The sequence below is a fragment of the Aquarana catesbeiana genome, linkage group LG03 (genome assembly GCF_042186555.1).
Source record: "Aquarana catesbeiana isolate 2022-GZ linkage group LG03, ASM4218655v1, whole genome shotgun sequence".
Taxonomy (NCBI): Eukaryota; Metazoa; Chordata; class Amphibia; order Anura; family Ranidae; genus Aquarana; species Aquarana catesbeiana.
Genome location: NC_133326.1, coordinates 531,861,949 through 531,881,246, shown reverse-complemented (window position 1 = coordinate 531,881,246; position 19,298 = coordinate 531,861,949). Strand labels below are relative to the sequence as shown.

General features: G+C 41.7%; 1 protein-coding gene across 1 annotated transcript in view; it reads right to left on the bottom strand.

Moving 5' to 3' along the window:
* ANO2 (anoctamin 2) overlaps nt 1-19,298 on the bottom strand; it is a 373,482-nt gene that overhangs the window by 103,005 nt on the left and 251,179 nt on the right. The window contains exon 19 of the mRNA XM_073621286.1: nt 17,637-17,737. Coding sequence (XP_073477387.1) covers nt 17,637-17,737 — 101 coding nt within the window. The remainder of the gene's footprint in view (nt 1-17,636; nt 17,738-19,298) is intronic.

The following is a 19,298-nucleotide window of genomic DNA, read 5'->3' as shown; positions in this document are numbered from 1 at the left end:
GAATTCCTCAGTTGCTGTTAGATTTTTGTCAATAAAGGAATGCTACCTGGATTCTAGGCGTTGGTTGCACCCTTAATTTTGTAGTATGCTGTCCAGTTTTTCTCTGAATAGTAGTATTTTAAGTTCTATCTTAATTTCGGACAGAGTGGGCGGTATTGGGGAAATCCAGTGCTTGAAGATAATTCTACGAGCCACTAGAAGACTTATGAGCGTCCACTGAAAGTTTTCTTGGAACATCAAGGTATGGATTCCACAGTTTTGGATAGCCAAACAGGAGGAGCATGGGATTCTTAGGTAGTTGGCAGTTTGTCACACCATATATAAAAGATAGGACTCGATCCCAGTATTCCGAGATAGTTGAGCATATCCAAAGGCGGTGAAATAAGGTTGGTCTCGGAGCAGCATTGTTGATTGGAGTAGTGTGCAGATTGGAGTTTCAGAATACTGAAGACCCAGGCCGGTAAAAAGCGAAATACACATCTGACCTCTCTTTGTGTAGTATGATCACATAAATGCTTCCCCTTTCTTCCCAATCTCTTGCAGAGCAGGTACAGCCACTGGACACCAGATTTTAACCTTGAGCTAGCAAGTGGCAAGCCAAAATGATCACATTGTTCAAGTCCTAACACTACCAGAGTAAAAAAAATTAAAAAATGTAATATTACATGGTTGAGTTTGTTACCTGTGTTCTTTATATTTATCTCTATTACTTCCATAATAAACTTAATATGGGTAAAGGAGTAAGCTGTAGACTGAACTGTTTATGACATGAATGTTCCCTGCCTTGCGCTGAGGAATTTAAAATTCCCTTACGAAATCTATACCAACATTGTCTAATTCAAGAAACAGCGGGGAGAGAACATCAAAGAGCATCAGGACTACATGCGACTGGAAGTTTACAGCATCCAAATTAAATGGTAGTGAATGAAGCACTCAACTTGCCCAAGATTAATGTAATGGGATAATTACACACAAAAAAAGACACTTTTTGCCAGCCGGCTCAGATTTGTGTACTTTTCAGAAATCTGGTGTTTATACGACACTTGTAAAAGCAACGGCATTCTGCAGAAATATGGAAATTGTAGGTTCTAATGTTTAGCGTGCATTAATTATCTCCCTCTGGCTCTGTTATTATTCGACATTAGTATTACTGACATATGTTTACTTGGAAGAGGCCCTTAAGTTACTCATTAAACATGGACGGTAACTGTAGGTGGTGAAACAGCAGCAATATGTCGAAAAACATGAAAGAGAAACAGTCACAGCTGGGCTTATATGTGAATCCAAATGTTTGGTGATAAAGCTGAACTTTAAAGCTCACTTGTTGACAAATGTTGTCCACCTTGCTTGCAACCATTCATTAATTCATTCTAAAAATACCCCTCTTACCGGGTGGATGCAGTCCTGCAATTAGCAGGCAAGTTCCTGGCACTATATGGTCCCGTAATGAAACTAACACTGGAAGCAGTCCAGAATGCAGGGCACATTGGCGGACTGAGGCGCGGTAGCGCTGGCTCTGCCCCTGCCTCCACCTGACTCTATTCCTGGCCACTGGTTGCTAGATACGCCTAGCATCTAGAAACCAGGGACGTCACGGCCGCGACTCCCTCCTTGCCCGGCATTCAAAGCAGAGGAGGATTCCACTTCCTCCTCCTCTGCACTAGTGCTCGTGGGGCCTAAAGAGTTGAGCCCAGCCCCCTTGTCATGGTCCTGGACTGGAGCGTCCCGCCGCTGGTCCAGTGGCGGTGGGGTGCAGGATAGCAGCATTTTCAAACAGGGAGGGGAAGGCCTAGGCAGCCGGGAAGAGCCCAGGAGGGAGGGAGAGAGAGAAGATGTGGCCCACCTGGTTATTTGGACATATATATACTGTATCTTTTGTGACCCCCAATGATCTCCCAGCGCCGGGGCCACAAAATATATATATGCTGGCTGCCTTGGAAGGGACAGGGAGGAGGCGGGACCAGTGCTGTACACATGGAAGTATTTCCTGTTTACACGGCAGCCTCTCTAATAGGAAGTCCCGTCTCCTGCGTTGTCATTGGATGACTGTTTTGTCCATCATAGGAGGTGGGACTTTCTATTAAAGAGGCCACCGAGAAAACAGGAGTTTTTCCTGTATGTCATCTTCTGGCGCTTGTCCCGCCCCCTCCCTGTCCCCTCCAGGGCTGCAGATGGATGGGCATCAATCAGGCTGCACTGATGGCAATAGTGACTCTGCATTCATGGCAATGGGGGTGCTGCATTCATGACAATGGTGATTGATGCATTCATGGCAATGGGGGTGCTGCATTCATGGCAATGGTGAGTGCTGCATCCTGGCAATGGTGGGTCCTGCATTCCTGGCAATGGTGGGTGCTGCATTCCTGGCAATGAGGGTGCTGCACTGATGGCAATGGGGTGCTGCACTGATGGCAATGGGGGTGCTGCATTCATGGCAATTGTGGGGCTGCATTCATGGCAATCAGGGGGGGCTGCATTCATGGCACTTGTGAGGCTGCAGATAGGCACTGATTAGGCTGCATTGATGGGCAATGACCCTTATTTTGCTTCACAGTTCTTTATTTAAAATTTAAGTATTTTCCTGAAACTTTCCTCTTAAAGTGAAGGTGCGCGTTCTATGCCGATAAATACGGTATATCCAAATAACGTGCCCAAGCTCATCTCTTTTCTCACACACAGCCACAAAGGCAAGAGAATTCTTGTTGGGCAGTGTATTAGTGTTTGAACGAACACACTTAGACTGAATTTTAATGGTCCAAAGAATGTCAGGCAAAATGGTCGGCCCTCACGCATTTTCACTTAATCACATCTGGCCCTCTATGAAAAAAGTTTGGACACCCTGATGTAAACCATTCCATTGTAGCTCTGGCTGTATGTTTTGGGTCGTTGTCCTGCTGACAGTTGAACCTTCACCCCAGTCTCAAGTCTTTTGCAGACTCTAACAGGTTTTCTTCTAAGATTGCCCTGTATTTGGCTCCATCCATCTTCCCATCAACTCTGACCAGCTTTCCTGTCGCAGCTGAAGAAAAGCATCCCCACAACACGATGCGCCCACCACCATGTTTCATGGTGGGGATGGTGTGTTCAGGGTGATGTGCAGTGTTAGTTTTCCCCCACACATAGCGTTTTGCTTTTAGGCCAAAAAGCTCCATTTTAGTCTCATCTGACCAGAGCACCTTCGTACACATGTTTGCTGTGTCCCCCACATGGCTTCTCGCAAAATGCAATCCGAACTTCTTATGGCTTTCTTTCAACAATGGCTTTCTTCCTGCCACTCTTTCATAAAGGCCAGATTTGTGGAGTGCACCACTAATAGTTGCCCTGTGGACATATTCTCCCACCCGAGCTGTGAATATCTGCAGCTCCTCCAGAGTTACCATGGGCCTCATGGCTGCTTCTCTGATTAATGTTCTCCTTGCCCGGCCTGTCAGTTTAGGTGGATGGCCATGTCTTGGTAGGTTTGCAGTTGTGCCATACTCTTTCCATTTTCAGGTGATGGATTAAACAGGGCTCGATGAGATGTTCAAAGCTTGGGATATTTTTTATAACCTATCCCTGCTTTAAACTTCTCCACAACTTTATCCCTGACCTGTCTGGTGTGTTCTATAACAAACCTCTGAGGGCTCACAGAACAACTGTATTTATACTGAGATTAAATTACACACGTGGACTCTATTTACTAATTAGGTGATTTCTGAAGGCAATTGGTTCTGCATCTCTCCAATACAAGCACCTTTTCCCATGTTTGTCGCTTTCATCCTTTGGCAGTATAGAAAAAATACCTGTTGATCTGCTAGACATCCAATGGGCTCCTGGCTTCTTGATGAGCTGACAACACTGGCTCTGTTGTACTAAAATCCAAAGCAGTGTTGTCAGTCTTGCCTTAGTTTTCCCCTGCTCCCCTGATTAACACCTTCTTCTGTTGTAGAGATGAGGAGGTCCGAATACCAAAACCATTATTTCTTAATACCACACTTACCCACACACCCTGAACCCTTAGGTCCACCTTCTTGAGATATCTCAACCAACAGTAACAAGGCAAGGCTCCCTAACCTCAAAGAACTCCCGCTCATTCTCTTTTGCACCATAATGTTTAAAAAAATTTGACCCACTTATTGCATACAAACAGTACCGGGTCAAGGTTCTTTGACACCAAAGGTAGGAAGGTCAAAGTGCACCATCCTCCCTCATGCTCTTAAATTTAGGGCTATGAATAATAATGCAAATTGAAAAAAGTGACTTATCTAAAATAAATAAATAAAACACAAACTAATTAGTGTTAACTACAAATATTATTCAGTGATTTGTCCCTTTTATAAAGACACAAGAAGTATGTTTCTTGTTTCATTTTTTACAGTTGCCACTACAAAGATAAATGAATGCAAATGTAAAAGTTATACATGCAAAAAAATATAAGGGAAGAAGAAAAAAAGGATTTATAAAATGTATTTACTAAGAGACTAAAATATTGTATAAAAAGTTTGTTTGTTTTTAATTTACACATAATGATAATTCACAAATTAACCTTTTATTAATAAACTAATGTAGAGCAGGATCCGGGCTGTCAAGTTCTATTTGGTCCTGCAGAATACACAGAGAGAACGGCTCTACAGGACAGCTGGACACTATACAGGCATACCCCACTTTTAAGTACACAATGGGGTTTACTTACTAAAGCTGGAAAGTGCAAAATCAGGCTCACTCCTGCATAGAAACCAATCAGCTTCCAGGTTTTATTACCAAAGCTTAATTGAACAAGCTGGGGTTAGAAGCTCATTGGTTTCTACGCAGAAGTGAGCCTGATTTTGTACTTTCCAGCTTTAGTAAATAAACCCCATTGTGTACTTAAAAGTGGGGTATGCCTGTACAATGTTTATCAGGAGCATACAGACATCCTGACACAGAGTGGTTGGATGTCACGCTGACAGCAGAATGGAGTGGTACTGGTTACATAGAGGGACATGCAATCTCCCCTTCTACAGTATATGTAAACCCTCATTTAAAAAAAAAAACCCATTCAGTTTAAAATAGAAATAAAAGACAAAGCTTTTGTGCATAGATGTAAAAAAATATATATTCCCTTTTTATAAGTTATCATGTTCCCTTTGTTCTCAGCTGCATAAGAGGTGGGGGAGGAAAAACAGCAGTACATTGAACTCCCCAGTGAAAGGTTGTGCATGAGGGGTGTGTCAGGACAAGCCTGATCATTGCTCTGAAAGGCATCTCATACTAGCACATTATACCATTGTCTTGCAGGTTTTTTTTTTTTTTGGGGGGGGGGGGGGTTCCAGTGGTTTACTACCGCTTTAATGTAGTCAGTTTTTAATAGAAGAGCAGAGGGACCAGCATGGATTCCACACAAAGGAAGAAATACAAAGAGAACAGGATAGTTTTTTCATACAAGTACATGGTACAGCAGGGACATATCAGGAATATTAAATTGTTGGGTTTACATATTCTTTAATCTTTGGGACTGAACTGTTTCACAGCTCAGTCCTGCAAAGTGAAGAACATAAGAACATGGTGGGGTGAAGCAGAGACACCCCACAGCACAACTTGCAGATGCAGGTTTTCCTCCGTCCTGTAGGTGGCTATGCTCCATTATTACAGATGGAATGGAGTCTGTTAGGAAAATTGGTCAGAGTCTCAAAGAAGCCAGCTGTCTGAATGGATGCTGCAACCTTTGGGGACCTCAGGCAGCCATCTTGACCAGGAACCTCATAGGGCAGTGATGGCGAACCTTGGCACCCCAGATGTTTTGGAACTACATTTCCCATGATGCTCAACTACACTGCAGAGTGCATGAGCATCATGGGAAATGTAGTTCCAAAACATCTGGGGTGCTAAGGTTTGCCATCACTGTTATAGGGTCTCCTGCATCATTTGGTAATGCCTAAAGCGAATGTTAGGTCAGGGAGAGAGACCCCACTAGTAAGGGAAAGTGCATAGTGCAGGGAAAGGTTCCTGGTGAGTAGGATCAGCTCAGGGACAACGTCCGTCTTGAAGAAACATTGCGGTATCTGGACTGGTATCATGGGGCTCTTGTGGCTGCCGTCCCACTACACCGCAAACTGCCACCCCCCCAGCGGAAGCCATCATCCGGTATCACGGGCCCAGGCCTTATGATACTAAGTGCTACATTGCCTTATATCAGTCCCAATAAAAAAAAATGTCTTTATTCACTACTGCTAACCTATAAACAATATACAAGACAAATTCAACATTAAAAATTGTGTGTCTGGTCTCTCCATGAATGGGTAACCTAGGCTAAAGCTTCACCTAAAAATATTCACCTCTGTCCAGCCCTGCATGCAAAAACCTACAGACTGCAATCGCATTATATTACCGCATTAACTACATAGAGCATCTGTTGTTTTCATTTAATCTAAGCTCAGACAGGAATAGTAAAACACAATCACTATGCAGCAGTACTAAGCAGGAAGACAGTGTACCATGTGTCTAGGTAAATGATAAATGGTCATATTTAACAGAAAGACACCTTAAAATAAAGCATCCCAGTGGCGGTGCGTCCATAAGGGAGGAGCACGGGCGCCACCCCATCTCTCCAGCCACCCCCTCTATCACCAATAGATAGATTCTTGCATTGCATAAATCTATCCATGGCCGCCGCTGCCACCCCCTATTCAGGTGCCCAGGCCCCTTTTCGGGCGCTGGGCACCTGAATTACAGGGGTTATTCTTAAAGCACCTGATTAGAGCCATAGGCTCTAATAGACGTCAAAAAAGGTAAACAGCGAGCGCCATGCTTGGCACTCGCAGTTCACCCAGCTGTGTTAGAAAAGCGAATGAATATTCGTTTTCCTAACACTGAACTGCCTCTCTGCCAATCAGGTGCTCGCGTCTGTTACCCATCACCTGATTGGCTGAAACGACAGGCGCTGTGATTGGACGCCTATCAGGCATCCAATCATAGGAGAAGACGGGAGGAGAGGATGGAAGAAGAAGACATCGAGGACATCGCTCGGGGGGGGGGGGGCACAGTGGGAGCATTTAATGGCACAGTGGTAGCATTTGTTGGGCACAGTGGGAGCATTTGATGGGGCACAGTGGGAGCATTTGATGGCACAGTGGCAGCAACTGATGGGCACAGTGGCTGTGTTTGATGGTACAGTGGCTACATTTGATGGCACAGAGGCTGCGTTTGATGGTACAGTGGCTGCATCTGATGGCACAGTGGCTGCGTTTGATGGTACAGTGGCTGCGTTTGATGGGCACAGTGAGGCTGCAATTGATGGGTTTTTTTTTCAGAATTTTTCAGTTTGTTTGCATCCCCCCCCTCAAAAATTTTGAGCACCAGCCACCACTGCATCCCGAGGCACTTAGATTGCCTTTAATAGAAAGGAAACATTATGTTCTGGACCAGGGAATCCTAAGCCGACAAATCACACAGATGGGAATATAAATGCTTGTTATAATGATGTATCGGTATCATGGACCCGAGGGCTGAAAATGTTTGAAATCCCGAAGGCTTTGCTATTGACTTATCAAAGCTTATAGTCCAATGATTACAATTTGAAGAATGCTTTGTATTAGCCAGAGCCTCAGGTCCACTTTTCATGACTTGCCTAAATCCTTCCTTTGGTTCACTAATCACTTTCTAGGAAATAATCCTAACAGCTTAATTGTTCATCTATGGAGAGAATTTATTCAGCATGACTGTAGATTTGAGATCGAGCCAGTGCTGTCTATATCACTGTGCCTATTCATATCAATATGCATAGTGTACTGTGGGGAAAATAATTATTTAATCCCCTGCAGATTTTGTAAGTTTGCCCACTTACAAAGAAATGAAGGGTCTATAATTTTTCTCATAGATGTATTTTGAATGATAGAAACAATATCAACCAAAAATCCAGAAAAAAACACATGATACAAATGTTATAAATTGAGTTGCATTTCAGTGAGTTAAATAAGTATTCGATCCCCAAGCAAAACATGACTTAGTACTTGGTGGAGAAACCCTTGTTGGCAAGCACAAAGTTAAGACGTTTCTTGTAGTTAGTGACCAGGTTTGCACACAGCTCAGGAGGGATTTTGGTCCACTCTTCTTTACAGATCTTCTCTAAATCCTTGAGGTTTCTTGGCTGTCGCTTGGCAACTTGAAGTTTCAGCTCCCTCCATCCATTTTGTGTAGGATTAAGGTCTGGAGACTGGCTAGGCCACTCCATGACCTTATTGTGCTTCTTCTTGAGCCACTCCTTTGTTGGCTTGGCAGTATGTTTTGGGTCATTGTCACACTGGACAACCCATCCACGACCCATCTTCAGTGCTCTGGCTGATGGATGTAGGTTCTCATCCAAGATTTTACAATATATAGCCCCATCCATTGGCTCCTTAATGCGGCAAAGTCAGCCTGTACCTTTAGCAGAGAAACGGCCCCAAAGCATAATGTTTCCACCTCCATGCTTGACTGTAAGGATGGTGTTCTTAGGGTCATAGTCATCATTTTGCTTCCTCCAAACACGGCGAGTCGATTTAATGCCAAAGAGCGCGATTTTGGTCTCTGAAGTTTCCAAATGAACATCATAATGATTCAGAGAAGGATTGGGAGAAAGTGCTGTGGTCAGATGAGACCAAAATTGAGATCATTGGCATTAACTCGACTTGCAGTGTTTGAAGGAAGAAAAATGCTGACTCTGACCCTAAGAACACCATCCCTATAGTCAAGCATGGAGGTGGAAACATTATGCTTTGGGGTTGTTTCTCTGCTAAAGGTACAGGCCGACTTTGCCGCATTGAGGGGCCAATGGACAGGGCAATGTATTGTAAAATCTTGAATGAGAGCCTTCTTCAATCAGTCAGAACACTGAAGATGAGTCGTGGATGGGTCTTCCAGCATGACAATGACTCAAAATATACCGCCAAGGCAAGAAAGGAGTGGCTCGAGAAGAAGCACATTAAAGTCATGAAGTAACCTAGCCAGTCTGCAGACCTAAATCCTATAGAAAATGTATGGAGGAAGCTGAAACTTCGAGTTGTCAAGCGACAGCCAAGAAACCTCAAGGATTTAGAGAAGATCTACAAAGAAGAGAGAACCAATATCCTTCCTGAGCTGTGTGCAAACCTGGTAACCAACTACAAGAAATATTTTACCTCTGTGCTTGCCTACAAGGGTTTCTCCACCAAGTCATGTTTTGCTTGGGGATCAAATACTTATTTTATTTACTGAACTGCAAATCAATTTATAACCTTTGCATCATATGTTTTTTCTGGATTTTTGGTTGATATTCCGTCTCTATGATTTAAAATACACCACGATAAAAATCATAGACCCTTAATTTCTTTGTAAGTGGGCAAACTTACAAAATCTGCAGGGGATCAAATATTTATTTCCCCCACTGTATGTACATTACAGGAACCTACTCTACCAGCTATTGTACAAGTTACAGCTGAACTTCAGGCAAACAGCATAATACTCAGATAAAATACATATATTGAAATAGTTTTACCTGCCAAAGGATTAGCATTTTTGCCCATGATAAAACCCTGTCACACAGCCACTTTCACTGTTAGAATTCAGGAATACAGTGATGTCATTTCCCATTCCTAGCGTGCTTATTTGTCAGTGAAAGAGCTGCAGCAGAAAGATGAGGGCATTCCTCTGTTCACTCTTCTCTCCCCTCCTGTCAGTATGTTTCTGGTAAGCATATCTGCATGCAGTACACCCAATTGACTGCCAGTAGGACCTCTCTCTCTCCCAGTCTGACTACCACTGTACAGGGAATTGCTAGAGGTTGATATCAAGTAAACTACAGGTACTTAGACCATAGCTCCCAACTGTCCCTGATTTCGAGGGACTGTCCCTGATGTGGAGTAATGTCCCTCTGTACCTCATTCCTCTTCATTGGTCCCTCATTTTGGTCTGATCTCTAGAGTTGTATATAAAATGCACTTTTTGTCTATCAAAAAGTGTTTTCCAGCACTAAACCTTTCATCTGATTTCTAAATTGCTGCATTTGTAAGTTTCAAAAGCCAATATAAAGGAATAGTAGTGGTAAAAAAAGCACTTGGGTTTTAACCAATCTTGTTTTTTTGTAAAATTCTCCTTTAAGGGGGCGTGGCAAGGGGTGCGTCCTATGACTGCATACTTTTGTTGATAGGTGTCCCTCATTCCCATGTCAAAAAGTTGGGAGCTATGCTTAGACTAGTTGCATTAAATAATATGTAAGGTTTTATTAATAAAGCTGTATGATAGTGTGTCGTTTATATCTGCCTAGAAGCTTTATCACTAGCTTTGTGTGAAACTTCAGCAACCTAATAATCAATAAATTACAGACATGCCACAATATATAGCAACAGTGTCATCTTTCAAAAAACTCTGCCTTTTATCATTAACCACTTGAAGACCAAGCCTTTTCTGGCACCCTAGGGAATACAATGGCGATCTTTGCAATTTTCTTTGTCATACGGTATTTGCGTAGCGGTTTTTCAAACACAAATTTTTTGAAAAAAATACATTTAATGAATTAAAAAAAAAAAAAAAACAATATAGACCCCATTTTTTTTTTGTATAATCTAAAAGATGATGTTACGCTGAGTAAATATATACCTAACATGTCACGTTTTAAAATCAAGTGGAATGGCAACAAACTACGGTACCTAAAAATCTTACCTAAACGCCTTTACAAGTTACCTGTTTAGAGTTACAGAAGAGGTCTAGTGCTAGAATTATTGCTCTCATTCGCTCTCACATGTGTGGTGCAAACACTGTTTACTGATGCGTGCTCGACTTAAGTATGTGTTTGCTTCTGTGCGCGAGCATGAAGGGATGAGAGCACTTTACATTTTTTACATTTTTTTTCTCATTTATTTTATTTTTTATTTTTACACTGTCCCTTTATTTTTTTTTTACTTGTATTTCTATTACAAGGAATGTAAACATCTCTTGTAATAGAAATAAGGATGACTGAAGAGATCTGGGGTCAAAAAGACCCCTAATTTCTCCTTTACTTTTAAAAGCAAAAGATCAAAAACTAAACAAAAAAAAATTGATCTTTTGCTTTAAAAAAAAAAAGTTTACTTCCAACCTGGACAGGAATTGATGTCATGACTTAGCTCCGGTCCTTCAAGGTCATAGAGGCAATCAAAGCGGATCTACTTTTTGATCCCCTCTGTGACCAGCCGGCGGCACAGTTGGATTGTTTTTCAGGTACGGTGGCAGAAACTGTGAGCCTGAGAGACACCGGCGAGCTGCAGGAGGCTGCTCGGAGCCCTTTTAGGAAAAGAACAGCCGCCAACTAAAAAAAAACAATACCGGGGTTATGGCCGATACCTTCAAAACACTTACAAACCGCAACGTATATATACCGTATTTATCGGCGTATAACACGAATAGGCGTATAACACGCACATTCATTTTAAGAGGGAAGTTTCAGGAAAAAAACTAAAATTTTAAATAAGGAACTTTGAAGCAAAATAAGGGTCAGTGCCCATCTGCAGCCTCACCATTGCCATCAATGCAACCTGATCAATGCCCATCTGCAGCCTCACAAGTGCCATCAATGCAGCCTCACCAGTCCACATCAATGCAGCAGCCTCACCATTGCCATCAGTGCAGCCTGATCGATGCCCATCTGCAGCCTAGAGTGGACAGGGAAGGGGTGGGACGAGCGCCAACAGATTACATACAGTGAGAATCTCCTATGATAGACAGAATAGTGGTCCAATGGCGGCCCAGGAGACATGACTTCCTATTACAGAGGCCACCAAGTAAACAGGAGTTTTTCACGGTATGTAATCTGACGGTGCTCGTCCCACCCCCCTCCCTGTCCCCTCCGAGGCAGCTAAAATTGAAGTATTGGCGTATAACATGCACACGGCATTTGCACCCAATTTTCATGGTGAAAAGTGAGTGTTATACGCCGATAAATACAGTACATATTGCAGTCGGTTAAAATGCCTGTCCTTGTGCTCCTGACTTTGCCTAGGATAAAATGATGTCATCAGTGTGCTGCAGGTGGGAGGAAGCATTTACCGAGTCATTTCTCCTCCAGCGAGGAAAAGCTGCCACCCCTATGTTATGGAGATGAGGTGAGGTGTTCTGTAGTCCTAACTAGAGTTTTTCTAGAGTGATAACACTGCTCTATTGATATAGTGCAGTGAATGAGTGTTGTCACTCTAGCACTGGATGGATTAAAAAGTGAAAATAATTGAACATTTCTGAAAAAACTAATCACCACATCTAAGAACTGGAAAGTTGAAATATATTACATGTTTTGTACATGACTTTAGATACACTTGAAACCTACACCGCACCTAACCTCAAAGCGGTTGTAAGCTTCTTTTTTTTTATTAAAATAGCAAGGGTATTGCACAGAGCGGTTCCAAACCTCCTCTCTTCTGGGGTCCCCTGCTGATGATCTTGGCGCCTACTTTTCTCTGTGGCTCTCTCCGGAGCCAAGTTGTGTGCATCCATAGGCACACACAGCGTGGCTCAACCCCACCCCACGCTCTCTGCTTACACAATTTTATCGACAGCTGCAGGAGTCAATAGCTGCCACTGCTGTCTCTGAGCCTGTGAGAGGGGAGAGAGAAGACCAGCACTGCTGCAGACAGGCACAGCATTGGATCGATACAGAACTCAGATAAGTATTTAGGGAGGGAAGTGGGGGGAGCAAATACTGGAAGGCATTTTACCTTAATGCAGGTAATGCAATAAGGTAAAAAAAAAAACATTTGGGGTTTAGAACCACTTAAAAGTATTACTTTGATTATTATGATTACTTTGTAAATGCCAACAATATTACTACAGACTGGTGTCAGTCCCTATGCTAGGATCTATCCTAGGCTAGGAATAACTGATTAAAAGAAAAAGGCTTTGCCTGTCTTCCATTGCCTTTCCTTTATATGCAATATTTGTTTTTGATAGCCACGTGGATATATAATAATCTATTAAATGAGTTCCTTTGTAACTACAATGGAATGCAAGAGTCATGGTGCTGCTTTCGAAAACTGACATCACACAAAAGTAGCACAATTATTGCCCAGTGATTTCAGCTCCTAATAGGACTGCCAGAGATTTAGTTTGTATATTTGATGTCTGGCAACTGTGCAAAACCCCATAAACAAACCAAAGGCGAGCGGCGCTGTACAAGACCGCGGACTGGATCCTGCAATGTCACCCTCGCCACCTGTTTCGCCTTACGCCCCATAAAACTGTCTCTGTTCCAATTTCTGACATAGCTCGGGTCAAAAAGCACTTTAAAACAGCAAACCAAATATTGTGCAGTAAGATAAAGATGATTCTGTTTGCTTGAATGCTTGTATTGCTAGTCATAATTGTATAAAGACATTCCAGTTGTGATTCATTTAATCGCTAAATCTCCCTTTCTTCATCTTTAATCTGAAGGTTGTGAAAACATCTACGACGTGTTGTGTACAGAATGTTAATCCACGAATATGTAAATACAATGTGAAGTGAAACTTTTGAATCATACATAAATAAACAGTACAAGTTAGGGGCAGATTTAAGATATTGTGGAAGGAAGATTACTTGGTTGTGTGAAAGTTCAAGGGCGCTGTTGAATCAGTAAAATCTATATAAAGTATATGTCAAGGCAAAATAAAATAAATTAATAAAACACACAAAAAACAAACAAAAGAAAATTACGTATGCAGTACATCTCTGCAAAGCTTGCATACACCCTCAGGTTTTGTCTCTTTAAAAATACTCCAAATACAGAAAAATGCCTCTTGATCTGCCGTAAATTCAGTAAGGTTCTAACTTCTTGTAGTGAGCAGACAACGCTATCTATGAAACCCCAATCAGTGTTGTCAGCCCTGTATAGTTCTACTTGGTGGACTGCAAAACACCTCTCCCATATGCTACGGGGATGGACAGGGAGGTGTGTTTTATAGTCCGTCTAAGGCTGGACTATTTATGTAATCAGACCTATATTTTATACTCGAGGGCTCCCCTTCTCTGAAGGGAAACTTATCTTGTTCATTAAAGTGTTACTAAACCCACGACAATAAAATCAATCTGTAGATGCAGTAACGCGTGCTTGTTATACTCACTGTGGAACCGAAGGGGTTAATCCTCTGCATTGTGTAAAAAGGCTGTTTGATCCTGTATGCACAAATCCTTCTCTTCTTCCACTGACTCCAGAATATTTCCTTTTAAGTCAGAGCCTTTAGAGTCAGACTGCACATGCTCAGTTTGGTATGTATTGCTAGAGAGTTATTGTTTTTCTTGGGAGAGTGCATGTGATCAGCACAGGGCCAATCAGCACTGTCCAGACAGAGGGTCAGCGGTCGTGGATCCTGATAGGACAGCCAATGCAATATGAAAACTCCTCCTACAAGCTTTACCAGGAATTGATTGAAGTCACAAGACTTCTATATACTGCTGATGAGAAAAGTTATTTAGCAGTTTATATTTACTACAATAATTGCATTTCCATGTTCTGTGTACTGTGGGAGACCAGATATAGAGAACGCAGGGTCCTGGGTTTAGTAACACTTTAATTCTCTTCTCTCACCTCCAAACAAATATGTGAAATATATGTTTGACCCGTGACAAACACATCTCACACAGTCACACCCACTCACCTTTACTTACATCTGAGGCTGCTTCAGGATTACTTACATGCTGCAGGTCTTTTTTATTATTCCTAAATCCTAATATGAGTAATATAAGTGAATTGATATACCCAAGTGGAAATTCAGCTTGGAACATTTGTCAGTATACTTTAGCTGCTGTTGGAGCCTAAATCTATTCAAACATTGACTTTCAGAAAGTCAGTATTTGTATAGGAACAACTGCAGGCTTTAGCAGGAGTGTGCAAATGACTTTTCACCCAGGGCAGGTACCATCTGGCACCTTATGGTTCCTATTACTCACCCCTAAGCATCTCCTGAAATGTTTTGGTACAGGTTTACTGTTAGTATGATTGATAATGTTGTTCTTAGAAACTCAGAGGAAGGAAGATAGAGCTGAAGTGAGCAAACTGGAGTGTTTGCCTGAGTGGAGCAATTTATTACAGTTAGCGGCCAACACCATTGTAGGTAGGACACAAAAAACAGTCTTAGTGCCAGCAAAAAGTGGAGAATAGTCAAGGAATTGTGACTGTGTCTGCCCCCTGGATTCCAGGGCCCTTTTGGAAAGGACAGATTTCTTTATTTACACGGTATGCTTGGATAGCAGTCTTGGGATGGGAATAAAAGGGAAGTGCGAAGTGTGAATTTGAGGCTGTGTCTTTTGTAAGTATTGTCCAGTGATCCAGTATGATTTTATGCCTACTGGGGGATAACTTGATATGTTACTTTAAGGTACACCGCGTGCGGAAAACTGTATTGTTTGTAATGGAACCTTCATTAAAGGCTGAAAAAAAAAAAATGATTGTCCAGTGACAGCCTGTCCAGCTAAGCAGTTCTAGAATTTTTAACAAGCCAGATGGAACTGCCTTATAGCAAACTTTAAGAGAGTAGTACATGACCAAACTATGTTTGGGAAACTTTATTTACAGCTACAGAGTTACTTAAAAGCTCAAAGCTGGCTATGAGACTAAAGATCGAGAGCAAAGACTTGGTCATGCTCCAGTTATCTGAATGACTTCAGTTAAAGATGGTGAATACAATTCTTTACCATCCACACTACATGGCAAAACATATGCATTAATAACATAACCATGTGAGGGCATCACCTCAAATCAGTGACATGACTTTAATATCAACAAAGCTGCCATTTGTACTTATTTCTAGGTGGTCTCTATGTGCATCTAGAAAGAAATACCTTATTCAAAGAAGTAGTTAAAAGATAGTAATTAAAAGAAAAAGATCTAAAAATTAGTAAGGTCATTCTAAAAAAGTAAACATACATTTAAAGGAACCCTTCAGTAGCCATTTAAAGTAAACCTACAGTAAAAATGCAAGCTCCACTGGATATATCAGGCATACCTCCGCCAGTGTGAGTAGCTACTTTAAAGTGGTGTTAAAGACTAAGATTTTTATTTTTTTAACACACTTGTCGTAACTACCTGCTCTGTGCAGGTAGTTATGCACAGAGCAGCCCTGAACCTCCTCTTCTGGGGTCCCCAGCTGGTCCCTATGCCAGTAACTTGTGCAGGCATGCTCCCAAGGTGGGCTGTGTGCATCCATAGACACACACAGCTCAGCTTGGCCCCGTCCCCCGCTTCCTGCTCACAGGATTTGATTGACAGTGGCTGGAGCGAGATGCTAGAAACGAGTACAGCGCTGGAACGAGTGAGGACTCAGGTAAATATAAGGTGTGTGAGCATGGTGGTGGTGGTGGGGGGGGGGGGGGGCGATACAGATACTGGGACATTTTTTAACTTAATGCAAGGAATGCATTAAGGCAAAAAAAGTCCCAGCTGTAGAACCACTTTAAAGTAAAAAAAACTGTAGGAAAAAGTTATTAAATATAAATTACAAACCCTAACCCTGGCTTTGGATATAAAGTACAAGCCCTAACCCCGGGATTGCGCTGGAAGGATGATAACATCACCCCCTGCAGTGAAACTGGGGGAAAGTAAGTGTGTATTATTTTATTTCCCTATTGTTTTTTTTTTTTTTACAGCAACCATTCATGATGTGGGACCAAATTTGTATTTTACGACAAGGCCTGCTTTAAAGCCCGTTGCATCCTTCAAAACCACCCTTAAATGTACCAAAATTCTATTTCTCGCTATGTCTGGCATCCTATCTCACTGTATACGGTTTTCTCAAGCAAATAATTTTTTGTGAATTGGTTATCATACCTAGAGAGCCTGCCAATAACAGCACTTCATGTTCCAGATTGACAGCGCTAATCTAATTGCTACCATGTGTGCTCCTTCAGTTGGCTGTTGTGCTTCAGAAAGCTCAAAAATCAGGCAAAGAAGTTTGCATGGCAGGCTGAAAATACTACTGATAATTGCAAGGCAGTGGCTTAGCGTTGTCAGCCTGGACCTGCAAATGCTATTACTGGCAGGATCCCCAAGTAGGAAACTTTGAAACAGATTCACACAAAAAGAAAAATGTGACTACTGAAAAATAGATTTAGGGCTTACATTTTAATATTTTAATTCACCTTCCCTTTTGTCTCCAATGCATTTGCCAAAATTGCAAATTTCACCCAAATGTATAGATTTTTGCCCTAATTGAAAACTCTTAATTTCACTCTTCATTTTTCCATTGGAAAATTTCTTATAGCAGTTGTATACCCCTTTTTTAAATTTTTACCTACAGGTAAGACTGTACGGTTTAGGAGATATTCACCTTGCATGAGTAGTGAAGGTCCGGCAAAGGTCCGCTGTATCGTGCTGGAACGGAGGGCTCCCATGTGTGACGTCGGCTATTCTTCCAAGTTCGCGGCTTCGGCGCTGTGAGTGGCCAGAGCCGCGAACCCGGAAGAATAGCCGAGGCAAAGTGTCAGCTTCCTTGGCAGTGACCGGGAGACGGTGCGGGGGCTTCGTTCTAAGGTAAGTATTTTATAATGAGCTAGTATGTGGTGCATACTAGCTCATTATGCCTTTGCCTTATAGGTTTTTTTTTTCTGGACTATACAACCGCTTTAATATGCAAAGCCTTAAGATTCTGTTATGGATGACACCTCACTGATGTTTTCTGCTCTGATACACAAGCTAAAATAACAATATACAAATTTAGGGTACTCACGGTATTGCAATCTCAAACAAGTTGTTCTGTATCAGTTGTTTCCCCAACATGATGATACTGAGTTGAATGCAGAGCTCCATCAGACATCCTCCCGGAGCACACTACAAGCAAAAACAGTTCATGAAATGTATGGGTAATATTCTTTACTTGTCTTTGCTTTCTTTAACTTCAGTGACTGCATCAGGCAGTTTTGCCTGGAGATGGATCAATAAGCCCAACTGATATCTAAAGTATTTGAAGTACCTACTACTAAAAGCAGGCAGAGATGGGTAATCAGATCTAGCAGATTTGACACTTCACTAAATTTTTAACATGTCGTTCAGTAACTGCATGCAAGCTAGGATTCTTTTCGTTGATGGGGGCTAATGAAAGTGATTTGAGCACTGTTCAAATCTGAAGTCAAGCAGGTAAGTACACATATCAAATACCTATCGAAGAAACTGCATTTCTGTCCATCCATTCCTAGTCTCCTCACACAGGAGATCTAAGTGGAGATCACCACTTACATATAAGAAACATAGTGGTGCCCTCTCTGCACCTACAGCCTTCTGATTGAACAGTGAAAAAGCAGCAGCAGAACAATGAGAACGTCACTCTGCTTTCTCCTACTAACAGTATAGTTCTTTGCATGCAGCACATCCAATTGGATCCAGTTCTGTCCCTACCTCTCCCAGTTTGTGTGCTGCAAGATGCTGATACCAAAGTTCAGGTAGAAAAGCTAGTAACTGTTAATGATGTAATAATTGATATCTTATACTGCAGATAATGTCTTATCAGACAAAACATTTTGAGTTGATGTTCATCTAACAACTGCGTTTGATTACTATGATTATTAGATTTTATGATGACATGCCTGTTTTCTTCCTGTTGGATGTAAGTGCAATATCCTTTTAATAAATTCGATATAAATGGTTTTACACTATGTGGCGATTCTTTTTGCTTCTATGACAATTGATCTACTGAGTAAGAAGTTTACTGTGACTGATGAGGGAACGGATGGTGGATCTGCTACACAGTTTTAGACCTCATGCACACTGGACGTTTTTTGATGTTTTTACAGCAGCTGTTTTTGGCTTCAGACGTTTTTTTTTTTTTTACAGTCAATAAACTCCCCATCATGTTATCCTTTGTGTCCTTGCACACATAGACTGTTATCAGCAGTTTTTGGCTGGGGCATTTTTTGGCTTAAAAAAAACCCAAAACTAGTGGGTTCTGAGAAACGTTTTTCAGCTGTTTTCAGCTCAAAATGCTCTAACGTCAAACAACGCTGATAAACGTTGTTTTTTATGTTTTTGATCCATTGAAAAAAAAAAAATTTTTCTTTACAATAAAAAAAAAAAAAAAAAAAACGCTAAGAACCGCTAAAGAGGAAAACAGCTAAGGAACACTATTGCAAAAACGTTGAAAAACATTGAAAAACTCACCGCAAAGCTACTGGCATTTTTTTAAAGTTATTTTAATGTCCAGTGTGCATGAGGCCTAAAAGTCTGGGAGAGCTTAGTCTCCTGATGCCCATCTGACTCTATGTTAATAACAATTGAGTCCACATTATCAGGTAAGAGCATTTGAACCTATATACCGGTGACGGCTTACACACCGTGGTGATCTTTAGAATATAAAGGCTTTCTTCTATCTGTATGGAAGTTTGATACAGACACTTTG